This window comes from Rattus rattus, chromosome 8, assembly GCF_011064425.1.
Source record: "Rattus rattus isolate New Zealand chromosome 8, Rrattus_CSIRO_v1, whole genome shotgun sequence".
NCBI classification, from domain to species: domain Eukaryota; kingdom Metazoa; phylum Chordata; class Mammalia; order Rodentia; family Muridae; genus Rattus; species Rattus rattus.
Window position 1 is genome coordinate 6,171,662 of NC_046161.1, and position 15,858 is coordinate 6,187,519.

The 15,858-nt window shown below is 39.3% G+C and overlaps 1 protein-coding gene across 1 annotated transcript in view; it reads right to left on the reverse strand.

Annotated features, from left to right (window-relative positions):
- Cntn5 (contactin 5) overlaps positions 1-15,858 on the reverse strand; it is a 1,166,275-nt gene that overhangs the window by 266,518 nt on the left and 883,899 nt on the right. Inside the window, exons 10-12 of the mRNA XM_032911019.1 lie at positions 11,237-11,418; positions 2,702-2,838; positions 228-357 (exon numbers count right to left, since the gene is read on the reverse strand). Of these exons, the coding sequence (XP_032766910.1) occupies positions 228-357; positions 2,702-2,838; positions 11,237-11,418 (449 nt within the window). The remainder of the gene's footprint in view (positions 1-227; positions 358-2,701; positions 2,839-11,236; positions 11,419-15,858) is intronic.

The following is a 15,858-nucleotide window of genomic DNA, read 5'->3' on the forward strand; positions in this document are numbered from 1 at the left end:
CTCTCTATAGCAAAGACATATTGTATCAGCCATTTAAGACGAAGACGAAACTCATACACATAAGCACGGTGGGAGAAATTGCAGAAGGAATATCAACATGATATAGTGCGTCTTTCAAGCTCTAAAGTGGGTTTTAGAATCACATCATAAAACTTCAGTATAGTTGGAATAAGGGAAGAGAAGAAAGCCAAACTTCTTTCTTCTTTCTTTGCCAAAAAACTGCATACCTAAAATCTTCAGCTCGGCGCTCGCATAAATAGCTCCATATTTATTCTCAGCCAAACACTGATACATCCCAGCATCTGATTGATTTACACTATGGATCGCCAATACTCCATTAACTGTGTCCACTCTGCTCTGTAATGGCATAAAGAGAAATGAGAACTAGAAAGCAAACAGCTCAAGCGAACCATCCACTTAAAATCCCAGAGACCACACAAAGAGGGTCTCTAGTTAACCTAGCTAACATTATTTTGGAAGTTAATTATTTAATACATATTTTGCCTTTTAGAGATCAATTACGATTTTCAATGGCCTTTTGGAAATCAATTATGCTTTATTGCTTAGTATTTTCATTTCTTGAATTGAGACAGCTTTGTTTGGTACATTAGTTGAATCCAACAGAAAATCAACAAAGATGGGGTTAGTAGGCATTCCTTTAATGAAGCAGAAGGAGAAAGTAGGCCCAGTCTGCATAATCTAGAGTGTGAAGTGTAATAGACGTAAGTTACAGCCAAGCGCATGGCAATGATCCCTGTGTCCATCTGGCCAGAGGTGTGACTCTTCTCTTATTTCTCAACAAACTAACACAGATCACCAATGTCAACAACAACTATTGAGTAGTTAAAATATGTACACAATTATTAGCTGGGATATATACATTTTAATATTATGTGGAAATTTTTTATAAAAGACAATCAGACATGTATAAAGTGAGAAAAGTACATCTCAAAAACAAATTTTATTATTCAACGTTTAAAAATAAAGCAAGGGCCTTCTTAGGTTTTAACATCTTCATGAACCTGGATTCCATGATTAATATAGATACCAGGTAATTTGACACCATCTTCAAAATAAACCCACTCTCAGAGACTATATCTGTGTGAGGTATTCATGTGACTTGGATGTTGGGAATAAAATATATGACCATCAGTATACGACCCCATCTCCTGGGGGGGGGGATCCCTGAGAAGGTCAGAGAGGAAGAGCTTGCAAACGGAACCCAAGTTTGCTCTCATGGCTTTGTATGTAGCTGCTGTCTTCTGGTTAATTGCAGTTCCTTTAGGGTGAACTGGCTTCAGAACAAGACAATGTCAGAACATGGAACTTTGGAAAGGCGTGACCTTAACAAGAAAGAAACTGAAACCCTGGGAGGTAAACGGTACATGAGTAAGCACGGTACACCCGCCCTGACTGGACACGACTTTACACTGTTAAAACTGTCTGCAGAGTCCTTCTTTTCCTGTTATAAACAGTGATCTATTTCTCCTCTGATCACCTTCCTGTGAAGGCCACAGTTAAGGAAGAGAGCTATTAAAATTAACTTTCTTATTATGCAATTAAAAAGTAATCAATGTAAATCTGTCATACAGGAAATGGTTTTAAAGGTATACAATTGATTTATTGAAAAGACATTTGTTAAGTTTGAACATCGTGAAAAGACCCTTCCCAGGACACTACAATTTTATTCTAGTTTTTTTTTTTTTCCTATAGAAACACGAACTCAAGTAATCTTGTGCTCTAGATCAGTTTCCTCACATGCGCAGTGGTGGCAATGAGTTAAAATATCTAAAGGTCAGCAAGAAATGGCAGCAGGTCTATGGTGACTGGTGCTATTTGTCTATGGATTTATAGGCTTTTAATAACTTCAGTGTAATATAATTACTCTAAAAGTAATCAGATAATTAAAATAATAAAAGATTTTTATATATTACATATGTATTTATACATACACATATGAGACAGCAAAAGAGGGCCATTTTGTGCTACATGCTATGTACACTGCCTAGTTTGATGCTAACTTGACACATAACTGAGTCATCAGAAAGGAGGAAACTTCCCCAGAGAAAATGCTTTCATAATTGTAGGCATTTTCTTAATCAGGGATTGATGTGCAGAGCCCAGCCCATTGTCAGTGCTTCCACACCTGGGCTGGTGGTCCTGAGTTCTATTAAAAAGCAGGGTGAGGAAGCCGGAAAGCAGCGCCCCTTCAGGGCCTCTGCATCAGCTCCTGCCTTGAGTTTCTGCTGACGATGAACTGCTATATGGTTACTTTTGCCCATGATATTTTTATCTCAGAAATAATAACCATTGTAGACATGAACTTTTCTCGCTAGCCTCTTTGTTCCCAGAATAACAACTCTAAGGCTTAATTATTTATGAATAAATGCTTAGGCCATAAGCTTGGGCTTGTTCCCTGACTAGATCATAATTTATATAATCTGTTTATTCCAGTCTACAGCTGGCCCACGTCTAGTTACCTCTCCTAATTTTGGCTGACTTTTCAGTCTAGAGTGAATCTCCCTCCCAACTCCCAGAATTCCCCTTTCTCTGCCAGATATCCCACCTTTGAATCCTGCCCCAGCTAATAGGCCATCAGGTGATAGTTCCACACAGTGTATGATAGATTATCTCTACAAACCCTAATGAGCACACCATGGTACTTAGATTGCTAGGCAGACGTTCTGAGCTTTCCACATACCTGCGTCAGGAGGGGTGCGCCATTCTTCAGCCAGCGGTATGTGGGTCTGGGCTTTCCGGTAGCCTTGCATTCCCACTGCAGAGGACTTCCACTGTCCAGCTGGGTGTCATTCAGTTTCTGTACCCAGTGTGGGTACGCTGTGAGCATTTAAACAAGAAAGAAAACAAGCTCAATATGTCCACATTCACCACATCTAACCTTCACTGGGGAAAATCCACTGTATTTCTTCAGATTTAGTCCTTATGTGTAGCGTTCATGTAACCACAGGGGAGCACATCACTACACAGGGGAGCACATTATTACACAGGGGAGCACACCCTTACACAGGAGAGTACATCACTATTACACTGCAGGGTATACAATTATTACACAGGGGAGCATGTCATTTTTATACAGGGAAGAATGTTATTATTACTTATGGGAGAACACCATTATTACACAGGGGAGCACGTCACTATTACATGGGGACATGTCATTATTACATGGGGAGCATGCCATTATCACACACCAGAGAATGTCACTGTTACACAGGGGGGCATGCCATTATTATATAGGGGTGTCATTATTACACAGGGGAACACATTATTATTTTTCTTTTCTTTCTTTTTTTATTCAGACTGAGTTTCTTGTGTATCCTTGGCTGTCCTAGACCAGGCCAGCTTCAAACTCACAGAGATGTGCCTGTGTCTGAAGTGTTGATCACCAGGGCCTGATTTAAGTACAAATCATCACACACTAGAGCATTCATTATACACAAAACTGCTTCCCAAAAAACAAATAGGACAGTATGGACTATTTTGCTTACTGAAGGTATAACTTAAACATCACAAACACACACACACACAGAGACACACACACAGACACACACACAGACACACACACACAGACATATACACACACACACACACACAAACACACACACACACACACACACACACACACACTTCAAAGCAAGTTGTTTGCTTCTCTCCAGAGCTTACACACTTACATGATATGGAGTCAGTCACTTGAAAGAATAATTCCTGTGAACAGCAGTACACAGACAGGTCCTGTGTTAGTTGCTTTGATGTGTGTGTACCTGTCTGTGTCTGTGTAAATGGGTATGATTTTGAAAAGCTAATTTTTGAGTTTAAATTTCACTTAGCATAATTTTTCAGAATTAAATAAAGTTCCTTCATTACAATTAGTGAAGAAAGTTTCAAAATGGTAACATATAAAGATTTCATTATCATAAGACATTGTGGGACATATATAGAATGTACAAGATAAAAGTTAAAATACCTGTTCTTCACTGACTTACTTGTAAATAAAAATACATTAAAGACATTAATTCTGTATTCATATGGCTTGTTTGAATCAAAGCTCCTGCTGAGCTGAGCAGTGAGCTGAGCGTTAGACAGCAACATCTGCATTACACAGTAACTCTGCACCTTGTGTGTGACTGGCTGTGTCCTCAGATGCTCTTCCGGGTTAATAGATACAAGTTGCTTGGCAACTGATTTAAAAGAACAGATTTTTAAGTGCCACACAAATATGCACTTATGTATAAACACAGACATAAGCACAACGAGAATGTGGGTCATGAATGATGTTAAAAAAGAAGATAAACTCTACATTTCAAAAACAAATCTTACTCAACACCTAAACATCAAGGTGTGTATGCGATACCATCTGTGACAGTGTATGATGTGCAAGGAGGTACAGCCAAGGCAAGGTCCTCTCAGCTTCCACGGTGCTTTTCTGCTGTTCTCCTTCAATTTAGCACTGCATCGTCTCTCCTGAACTGCTAACTGTGCATTAATTACATCCACAAAGAGAAGAGATGCAGAGAAATGGAAGGGAAGATAGCTTTAGAAGCAGCCACTAGACTGTAGCTGGAAAGTATTGTAGTAGGGCATCCTGGGAGGGTCCTGGCAGTATGAGGTCAGAGGCACACAGCCCCCTTTAAGTTCCTCTTAGGCAGTAGATTGCAGTTAACTAGGGGAAGGGGGTGGCTTAAACTTCTAAATAGTAACCCAGGGTCAGCAGCACACACCACAACTTAGTCTGCATGGTGGGGAATTGTTCACTTATCTATAAAATGAAAATTTAGGCCAGAGACATGGCTGAAGAGGGACAGATGCCTATCCCACACCTGAGTTCAGCCCTCTGATCACATGGTAGAAGAAAAGAGCTAACTTCTGAAAATCATCCTCTGCCATCCACATGTATTATATTGTGTATAAGTGCGTACACACACACACATACACACATACACACACACTTGCACACACAATGTTTGTGTACATAACAATATCACATATATACATGCCACACATGTACACATGCATACGCATACACACGTATATACACCACAAACATATACACATAAATACATACAACAGACACACATACACACACACAAACATTCATGCACATACATATAAACATACCTATATACTCAATTTAAATGAGAAAAAAAACCTCAGGTTTGGTTGAATTTTCAATAAACTTTGTAACTTTCATCTGGCTTATGTCGAACCACATCTTTCAGAGCTTAGAAAACTGAGGAGACATATGGTCTTTGAAGTGGAAAACTGTAAGAACCTAGCCAGATGCACGGTATCCTGGCAGCTACTTATGTAATACATTTGGGCTTCAGAACCATCTCCGGGTTCCATTTTGTGATGCGTGGAGCAGATGTGCATAGAGCAAGCCATGCTTACTGCCTCTCATCACTGGGAACTCTGTAAGTCTCTCCTGACATATGCTAAGTGTTATTGGCTGCTGCTTTGTTCTGTATCTTAAGTATTGAGGACTCAACGCATTTTACTGACATAGATCAATTTCAGTGTTATGGCTCTCCGCTGTGTGCCGGAGAAAGCTAATGTACAGTGCTGGGTGATACAGTTGGGGGTGAGCATAGGTTCAACCTCACTCTGTGGTACCCTTGCTGTAATCTACAACTGGAAATGAATTCCTTCACTTTAATGAGCCTCATTTGTAAGCTATAGATGATAATTCCTATTTCAGAGGGCCGCTATGATGATTGAACATAATAAATAGTGATTTATTCTCTGTCCCAGTCCATCACCACACATAACTTCATCTTTAATCAAATGTGAACATATATATGGCACTATTTTCAGAATAATAGATTTGAGACAAGAAACTGTTTCCCCAAAGAAATAATCATGGCATCATGGATGAGTTCAGGAGCTGGGAATCTATAAGTTTATATAATTTTCTAAGGTGAATCTATGTGTAGTTTTAGTGTGGTAAGACAATCATTGAAGTTCGAATATGGAAAAACACAATTTTGAAGAAGAAGAATAGTTGCAAGACTTTAATGTGTCAGTATGCTCTGAAGCTGGATAACACGTGAATCATCTTCCTTGTAATGTGGTTAGCAAGGATGGAGATAAGAGACGAACTTCAGTCTTCAATCCCAGATCGCACTCTCTTCTTTTTTGTCCAACTGTTTGTTTGCTTGTTTGTAATTTTTAAAACTCAGTTTTAAAAGGTAGAGTTCAAATCTAATACTGTATATGTGTTAAAATAAAATGTGTTTGATTGTCCAGTTATTTATTGAACCAAAGCTAAAGGCTCAGAGTCTACTGCTAACTTCTTACAACTGTTCATAGCATCTCATACAGTGCACGTGCTGTGTAAATGTAGCACAGGGGCGGTGTGTGTAAGTTTCAGTTCAGATAGAATGCCTCCCACCCGCTACCCCACCTTCCCAGGCCCACCATAGCTCTCTTTCCTCATTCTTAACAGATTTAATTTCTTGCACTCTCAAGACTGTTCACTTAAACCCTCCCCGTTTTTTGTCTCATGGTCATTTTCTAGCATCCTCCATTCTATCCACACGTCCCCTAAGTACAGCATATGTTTCCAACTCAACTTGTAGTAATAACTTCTTAATCTCTGTAGATATTCTTTCCTTGTTACTAAGTGCCACTCAGGTTACGGTGTGAATCCATGGCAATGTAAAGCTTAGAACATAAGCTCTCATGTGAATCCCTGGCAATGCAGAACCTAGAACATAAGCTTTCCTGTGAAGCCCTGGCAGTGTAGAACCTAGAACATAAGCTCTCATGTGAATCCCTGGCAATGTAGAACCTAGAACATAAGCTCTCATGCGAATCCCTGGCAATGCATAAACTAGAACATAAGCTCTCTTCTGAAGTCCTGTCAATGTATAACCTAGAACATAAACTCTTTATCAAATCCTGGCAATGAACTGCTTAGAACATAAGATCTCGTGTGAAGCCCTGGCGATGTGCAGCCTCAAACAGAAGCTCTTAATGACTACCTGTCAGCAGCCATTGTTCAGTCTCTCCATTCACTTGCTTTATGCTGAATCCTGCAGAGTGATCCTCACATAAAAGTGGTAAGCATTAAAATAACATAGATTTATAAGAAAAATTATCCACTGCTTCCTGGAGAGCATGCTTAATTTTAGAAAGAAATATTGAAAATAACCTCAAAAAGGTTGCCTTGAAAGTGCATATAATTAAATTATCCATATTAAAACATACTAAAATCAATGAAGGAGCTGCTCAGGGCATCAATGACAGTATATCTACTCTTTATCATCTACACCAGCAACGCAGCTGTGTCCTTTCTGGGCCGTTGGAAACAGTACAATATACCTCTACCCTTAAGCACCCTGGTTACAGATATATTAAATTCTATGAAAGCCTAAACCTTCAATACAATGCAGTGACTGTCAACCCCAAATCACTGTCTGTGGGGCAGATGTTACATATCTCTACATATCTCTACATATCTCTGTATACTATGCCTCTGTGCATAGGTGCCTCACTTCCTAAGCCTCCCTTAGAACTGCTTAAGTTATGGCTACTGCTGCTCTGTCTTTCTTCTGCCTCCTTTACCTCCGTCTGTCTTCCCTTCTGTTGTCCCTCTCTCCCCGTTTCTCCTTTTCCCCTTTCCTTCTTTTGTTCCTCATGAAATTCCTTCGTATTTAATCTGTTCCTTTCATTTTAATTGAGACTGCTGACAAGCAAGGTTCAATTTAATGTTGGAGTGCAATTTTGCAGTTTAAAGTAGGCTTTTGGGTAAATTGTCAGAAGCTAGAGGTGTCAAAGAAATGAATCCATAAATCTACCATATATGATGCCACAGGACATCCACCTGAACAATTATGCACTTTCTTCTGAACCTCAAACCACTCCCCCAGATGTAGGACTATAATTTTGCTATTTTTCCTGAATTCTGTAGTTTTAAACTATTTACACCACACACACACACACACACACACACACACACACACACACACACACACACACACACACACACACACACAAACTTACCTTTCTTTAGTCTTTTATTTAACAACACGGGCTTCTTCATGTTATATCAATTATTACATTATATTTTAATACCAATGCTGTTATAAAAATCAAACTAGCTCCCTGCCACCAATGCTATGTCTAATTCTTTGACGAAATGGGCAACCTCAGATCGCAGCATTACTGTCTCACGGGCACGTCTGAAGTGCAGTGCTTCTGTACGATCTCCTACTGCTCAAAATGGAGCCTGAATACAAAACTACAGGTATAGGACAATAGCCAAGATCGTGACACCCATGAGGCTAGCATGGGGGCCTTTCGTAAAGCCCCCTATATAGAAACGTTGGTTACCTGACTGTCGCATCCATGGGGAGGCCTGGAACCTTTAGTAGTTGGGATCTATTTGAAAATAGTCAGTGTACTAGGGATGTGTCCTAATGGAGCTCAAGCCTCCTCCTCTCCTCCTTATTTGCCCTCCCCTTCCAGCTGACATGAGGTGAACATTTTCTCCATGATGTGCAGTACCACATGTGACAAGGATGAGCCACCCTGGACTAAAGCCAATGAAATCATGAGCCAGCACTAATTGTCCCTTTCAAGGCGAATGAAGATCTCGTGTTTTGTCTTAGTAATGGAAGACTTATTAATATGCATACCTGCTATTAGTCAAGTATAAATGTTCATCTAAAACCTACAGGGTGGTTCACATAGACCGACCTATAATCTCAGAAGTTTTGAATTATAGAAGTTGCGGGAATCCAGATATCTTTGGGAATGAAACAAGGAATTGTTTAGAATTTTTTCAAGGAAACAGAGAGAAACTGAAATTGCTTAGGACAAATCTAAAGGCATAGTACCATGATGAAGTCTGACAGGAAGCCATTCTCATCATGGGCTGGAGTGAGAGGTTACATCCTTTTTCCTTTTCTTTTATTGGATAGTTTATTTATTTACATTTCAAAGGTTATCCCCTTTCCCAGTTTCCCCTCTGGAAACCCCCATCCCATCCCTCTCCCCCTGCTTCTATGACGGTCCTTCCCCTCACACCTACCCACTCCCACCACCATGCCCTGAGATTCCTCTACACTGGGGCATTAAGCCTTCACAGGACCAAGGGCTTCTCCTCCCATTGGTGCCTGACAAGGCCATCCTCTGCTACATATGTGGCTGAAGCCATGAGTTGCTTCATGTGTACTCTTTGGGTATTGGCTCAGTCCCTGGGAGCTCTGGGATGTCTGGCTGGTTGATATTGCTGTTCTTCCTATGAGTTTGCAAACGCCTTCAGCTCCTTCAGTCCTTTCTCTAACTCCTCCATTGGGGACTCCACATCCTTTCAAGATGTCCTCCCCTTCTGTCAATTATACATGGCAAACAATGAAAACTGGCCTATTTTTTCGGTCGTGATAACAATTTATAATTTTTAAGTATATCAATATCGAGTTAAAATATTTATTTTGACACTGTCTCATTTGGCACTGCAATCATTACTGCCTGAGAACCAAGTAGCTAAATCAAGAAGAGAGAGCAAAGGCATTAGGTCAACTAGGAACTTCAGGCTCCACCCTCTGAGTCATTCTCTTTAGGAACATAGCATTCTTTAGAATAGAGATTTGTGGGTCATGATTTGCAACAGCACTAAACATTGCTTAGTCCCTTTTGTAGATCTAAACCATAAAATTCTTATTTAATTCCTGTCATTTTTTCAAACCATATTTTTCTCCAAAGAGGGTTAATACTCCGTTCTGTCAGTGTGAGGATAAAAATGTATTTCAGTGTGGAATGACAAAAAAAAGGTCTTTTTTCCTTTGTCAGGAGACCGTCAGGATTATCTGCTTTAAGAAATTACGACAAGTTCCAAGCACCAGCTTTCATATGAAATTAGAGACTTGTTAGATCACATACTAATGTTACTAGGTACATCTGCAGCCGGAAAGCTTCTGCCCCCGTGCCTGTGTGCACGCCGCAGACCTCTCAGTGTTATAGGGAGCAGCTCTCTCCCCAGATGCCTGTGTGCATTCAGCTGTTCAAGGGTCTGATGGTTTTTAAGGTCTAACCAGAGCTGTCAGGACAGAATGTACCTTGAACCTTCATGACCCTTTGTACATTTTCAGCTCCAATTTCAGGTTCACTTTTTTTTTCCTCAATTCAATCCTTTATTGATAGCATGTAGATGAATGAAGGAGGAAAAATGGAAGAAAGGAAGAGATGGAAAGAGGGATGGACAGAGGGACAGAGGGACGGAGGAAAGGAAGGAAATGTTCATGGCATAATCTGCCTAAGAAGATGACTTCTGGAAGGAGTTACTGCGATCATGGAAAGGTTGAATTTAATTTACAGCATTTCAGAATATTCTTTAAAAAATCCCCTCGCAGGATATTATGTTTGCAGGAGAGGCAGTCTTGAGATGTCATGAGAGTTAGATGTCGTGGATGAATCCGCCATGTGCATATTCCAGGTCTCTTTGCTCTCTCGCTGCCCTGATGTCCAGTGTTCCTGCTCTGTTTGGCATCTTCAACTGGGGCTTGAGCACCTTACCCCTTCCCACCCCGTGTAGGCGAATATGAAAAGCAGATGTGTGTAACACTGGGCCCTCATGTGAGATTGTAAGAACGACCGAACTCTCCTTCTTATTCATCACCTGGTAGGGTGACTGGCATTTTTGGAAAACAAACACCCTCAAGTTGCAGGACCTATTTGTCATACAGACACATTAACTCAGGCCAGAGCTCAGCAAACTTCTCTGAACTGCTCGATAGCAAATATTTTAGTCCTTGCAACTCAGCAGGTTCCTGTCTCCACTTAATTCTTCTGGATCCAAGCAAAAACTGAAACGGAGCATTTATAAACAAACAGATATTTACCTAAATCAGCAGCTAGGCAGGATTTGGTGCGTGGGCATAAAATTTCGACTCCTGAGTTGAGGCAAGAGCTAAACTCAGTTAATACCATTTATAAAATAAAATTTGAAATTTTCAGGTGACAGCTGTCGGTTTGGTGCAAATTTTTATATTTTGTGGTTATAAACTCCCAGTCATGTACAAAGGTGCTGAGATTTCCTTGTTTATTTTTCTTTAAAGTATTTTTATATGTAGGCTCATTTTATTTGGTATTTCTTATAAAAAAAAATGTGCTCAAGTTGCGACTTGGATTTTCAGTGCCAGATGAACAACGTTTGGTTCAATTTGCATTTTCTGTCTCACCCTTGGGAGAAAGCTCTGTGCTCTTCTGAGATACTTACTGTATATTTGGAGCTGTCCACGAAAGGAGTTTTTCCCTCGGGAGTTTTCAGCTGTGCATTCATATATTCCGGCGTCATCCAGCTGCAGGTTGGGGATCTCCAGGACCGCCTGGGATTTGCGCAGTCTGGACTTACTGGGAATGTAACCGTTAACCTTCATCCAAGTGATTGTTGGAACAGGGCTATAATGGGGAACAAAAGCTCGGTTAATATACCTCCCACTATCAGAAACATAGATTCAGTTATCTGGTAATTTAAGCACTTAATAGGCTGAGCACAATAAAATGTAATCACAATTAGGGCCACGTGCCAGCGGATACAAGCTCCATGTGGCTGTTACATGATCAGAGAATCACATCTTCCTCAGATTGCAAGAAAGCCTTCAGAAGCCCTCTAGTGCTTTGTAAATGTAAATGGTTTATTTGTAGGTAACAAATGTACTTTGACGAAATAGTTAACGATTTCGGAGCAAGAGTCAAACAGAAGACTTGGGAATTGAATGGGGAGACTCTTCTACCCTTACCTGTAGCAAATTTGTTTTCTGCAGCAACAGTGTGTAGAGCCCAATCCACCTGGTCCATGTTTCTACCCACAAACCAGCCACTTAGGCTTTTTTAAAATATAAAGCATTTATATTTTTATTTAATACCAAAGGTTTTATTCAAGAAATATTAGCTTGCCTTTTCTCATTCATAGCTGCATATGACTCTATTATATGAAAATATGGGACCACTGTCCCTCATAACTCCGGGTTCAGGAGAGCATAGCTTTCATTTGCTACTTTTGTCCTACTGAGGTGCTCACACATTGCACTGCTGCTGTCATGGTTTGCAGGAGATACAAACGGTGGCTTAATAGATCAAAGGGCATACCCATCTTTTTATTTTAATAAATACTGCCATACTGCTTCCCGATAATACAGTGGCAGTTCCTGTGCCTACCATTAATATATGATACTCTTTCCCTGTATCCTTGTCAGGATTGTCTGAGATAAATTTAGTTAAATACAAGACCTTCACAGGTTCAAACCAGACAAAAATCCCAGCATTAAGAAAAAGTGGACACACAGGTATATTTCTAACAAAGAAACTATATTAATTTTTACTGACAAGACTATCAGTTTTTTCCACTGGGATACCACACTCCAGTGCAGGCCTGCGTGCCCAGAAGTAGTCGTATAAAAAAAAAAAAAAAACCTTCTGGATTTTCTTTTATTATATGTTGTCTCAGTGCAATTTTTGGTTTGTTTCTTTGACTTTTGAGAGAGAGAGAGAGAGACAGAGAGAGAGAGACAGAAGACAGAGACAGAGAGACAGAAACAGAAGAGAGACTGATTCAGGTTTGTAGGGAGGTAGGGGGATCTGGAGGAGCTAGGTGAGAGAAAGTAATGTGATCATAATATATTGTGTAAAATATTTAAATAGCATTTGTTTATTGAGAAAAGTATGGAGTTTTTGTATAGTTTTTTCTTTATAAACTAATTTGTTTCAGTTTTTTCTTTTTCTTTTTTGGTCTGAAAATAAAACACCATTAAATTATACATATACATTATTTAAAATTAGTCTTTAATACTGTTTACTTTTAGCCCATTATTTAAAAATATATCAGTAGGTTACATATACATGTGTATGTAATATATGTTATATATATAATATAATAGTTGAATACAATAACAATTAATGAAGAAATAATGAACTTGGGGTTTAGAACTATTATGGGTACACTGCTCATTGTATGAAATTTTCAAAAGGAAACTTTTAAATAGAATTCGTCATCAATCCTTCTCCCTGCCTGGCTGTTACCATACAATTGTTTCTAGGACAGGATCTTAGAAGTACATTTTCTGTGGTCTATGGTTTATTTTTTCCTGAGTTCTGAGCCTGCTCTTGCTTAGAAAATGATTTCAAAACTCAAGTTTAGGTCCATATTTTTTACAGACATTAGGTCATAGTTTTTACAGATATTTTATGGCAATTTTAAAGTTGCATTTGGCAATCATCCAACTGGACTAGTGCACTGCTCTCACGGGGTGTAAGGATGGGCTTCACAGTTCCTGCATTACTAATGATGCTCTGTGGCAGACAATGGCTGACCACCTGCCTTCTCTTCTGCAAGCTCATGCACTGGAATCTGTCCCGTGTTCAGTCCTGTTTCACTTACTTACCTTTTGAGATGTATACATGTTACACTTTATCAGTGGAGCCAATGTATTTCCAAACTTTCTTTCTCACCTCCTCCTTCACTATCCTCTGACCTAGAAACACACTTCCTCCTGTCTTCAGGCCCTTCCTCAGTCCAGCTCTAGTTTGTATGGCCAGCAAGATGAGGAGGTTCCCCTACTCCCTTCAATAACAAAGCACTTTGCATCCTAAATGAGTGTCCCACAACATCAGCTCTAGATTATAAAGGGTGGATATAGAGGCCTTTTAGAAAGTACTCTCAAACAAAATGTCTTCTCTTACAGGAATGATAGCATTGTCTATTATAGTGTGTGTGTGTGTGTGTGTGTGTGTGTGTGTGTGTGTGTGTGTGTGTGTGTGTGTGTGTGTGTGTGTGTGTGGCAGGGAGGGGACTGGCACAAGTAATCAAATCCAGGCCCTTGAGCAGGCTAGAAAACACTACTATCATGTCATAACTCTAACTCTAGTATAGGAATCTTCTCACAGGTCTCTTCACAAATGTCATCTGGTTTGTTTCTCTGAGGGTTCACACTCCTGTTCTGTCATAGGTAATATGAAAACAATCATTATTTATAGTGTATTTAAGTTTTCAGTTGAGATGTAGTTTGATTATTATGACCCTACCATGCTTATTAATAGAAGTTCAAAATTCTTTAAGTATGATAGAAATAATTCTGATAATAATTCAAGGTCTACTAAGGAAAACAGGTGTGCTGCATGTGTGTATGTGTGTGTATTTATGTATTAACTACGTGAATATCATGGGAAAAATTATAAAGAGGTTGAGAAATACAAACAAATCACAAATAACCTTATGACGTACAAAACAAACCTTGATATTCAAAAATCAAAGATTAATGAAAGTCGTAATAGATTTCTGTGCAGGTGTTCTAAAATAATTTTCTTCAGCAAATGTAAGGATAGTGAACACATATTTCATGTTCTTGGCTCCTTGCTCTGGAGGATGGGAAGAAGGATGCTGAGAGGCCAGTCAGTTTTGGTATCTCCCTAACCTTTGGAACTGCTAGTTCCCATGCACCTTTCTCAGGTCATAGATCTTTTAAAACGTAAAATACCACGCTGCCGAGACAGCTCAGCGATGAAGCTCAAGGAGACTTGATGATCTTGGTTCAGTCCACTAGATGAGATGGAAGGGAAGAACTGACTGACACCTTTGTCTTCCTATGACCTGTACATGTATGTCGGGGCACATGTGCTCCCTTCCACATAAATAAATATACATCAAGCATATAATAGTAAATAAAAATTTTTATAAGACAGAATTTTCTGTCTTTATTTTCACTTATGTAATCCTAAATATATTTTCCATATTTTTCCAGATATAAACTTCAAGAGGTATCTTATTTTCATATCTATAAATTTTTTATTATTTTTATTTTTTACTGGTTTTTATAACCATTGTTGTTTGATGACTTCTCTGACAGTAGAGTGGAGTGGGCCTTTTGGGAAAATACATAAAATAACTGCAGAAAAATCATTCATATTTTCCCATTATTCATGTACTGGTTTCAATTAACAGTAGAGGATAAAGGATTTTGAACGTTTAATATATAGTTTTTCATTTTCGGCCAGTTACCTCATTCATACACAAATACCTTCCTCAAAGGAGTGTATTTTCCTATTAATCACATTCTGTAATTTTAAAACCTTACTTTTTATATTTTCCTCAGATCACTTAGTTCTTACATTTTTTCCTGAAATTTCTTTATATCATTTCTTCCTTAGTTTGTAAGTAGCCACACAGTAAGTGAGATTACACACACAGTACGACATATACCTGGTATACATACATATACATACATAAGAACTTCACCTGTTGAAAGCAGAATTAAATTTGCCAATGTCCCCTTTCCTAAATGCGGAATGCCTTAATTTTTAGTAGTTTATTCACTGACTTTATGACTACTGCCTGAATCATTTCAATCTATTTTATTAAGATGCAAAACAATTCCAATCTCTTTGAGTTTTATTATTTACTCTATTGGGGAAGAGGGTTTTTCATAAATGGGGAGAATGCATGACAAAATGGACTCCAACGCTATGGCTATGGGGGGATTAGGAAGTGATCCAGAATGTGATTCATACACAGGAGGGAACACTTGGCAGTGAGGGGCATAAGGACTCTGATGCTAAGAAAAAATAAAGAGAGAGAGAGAGAGAGAGAGAGAGAGAGAGAGAGAGAGAGAGAGAGAGAGAGAGAGAAAGAAAGAAAAAGGAAGGAAGAAAGAAAAGGGAAGGGAGGAAGGAAGGAAGGAAGGAAGGAAGGAAAAAAAAAAAAAAGAAAGAAAGTTTCTGACAGTCAGCCCGGCTTCTGGACTGAGAGGCTTAGAGCCAGGCATGCGGTGCAGTGAGTGAGTACCCCTCTCCAGGTGTTGACTCCTGCAGTAAAGCTTTACAAAGTCCTTGCTGCTCCTGTTCGTT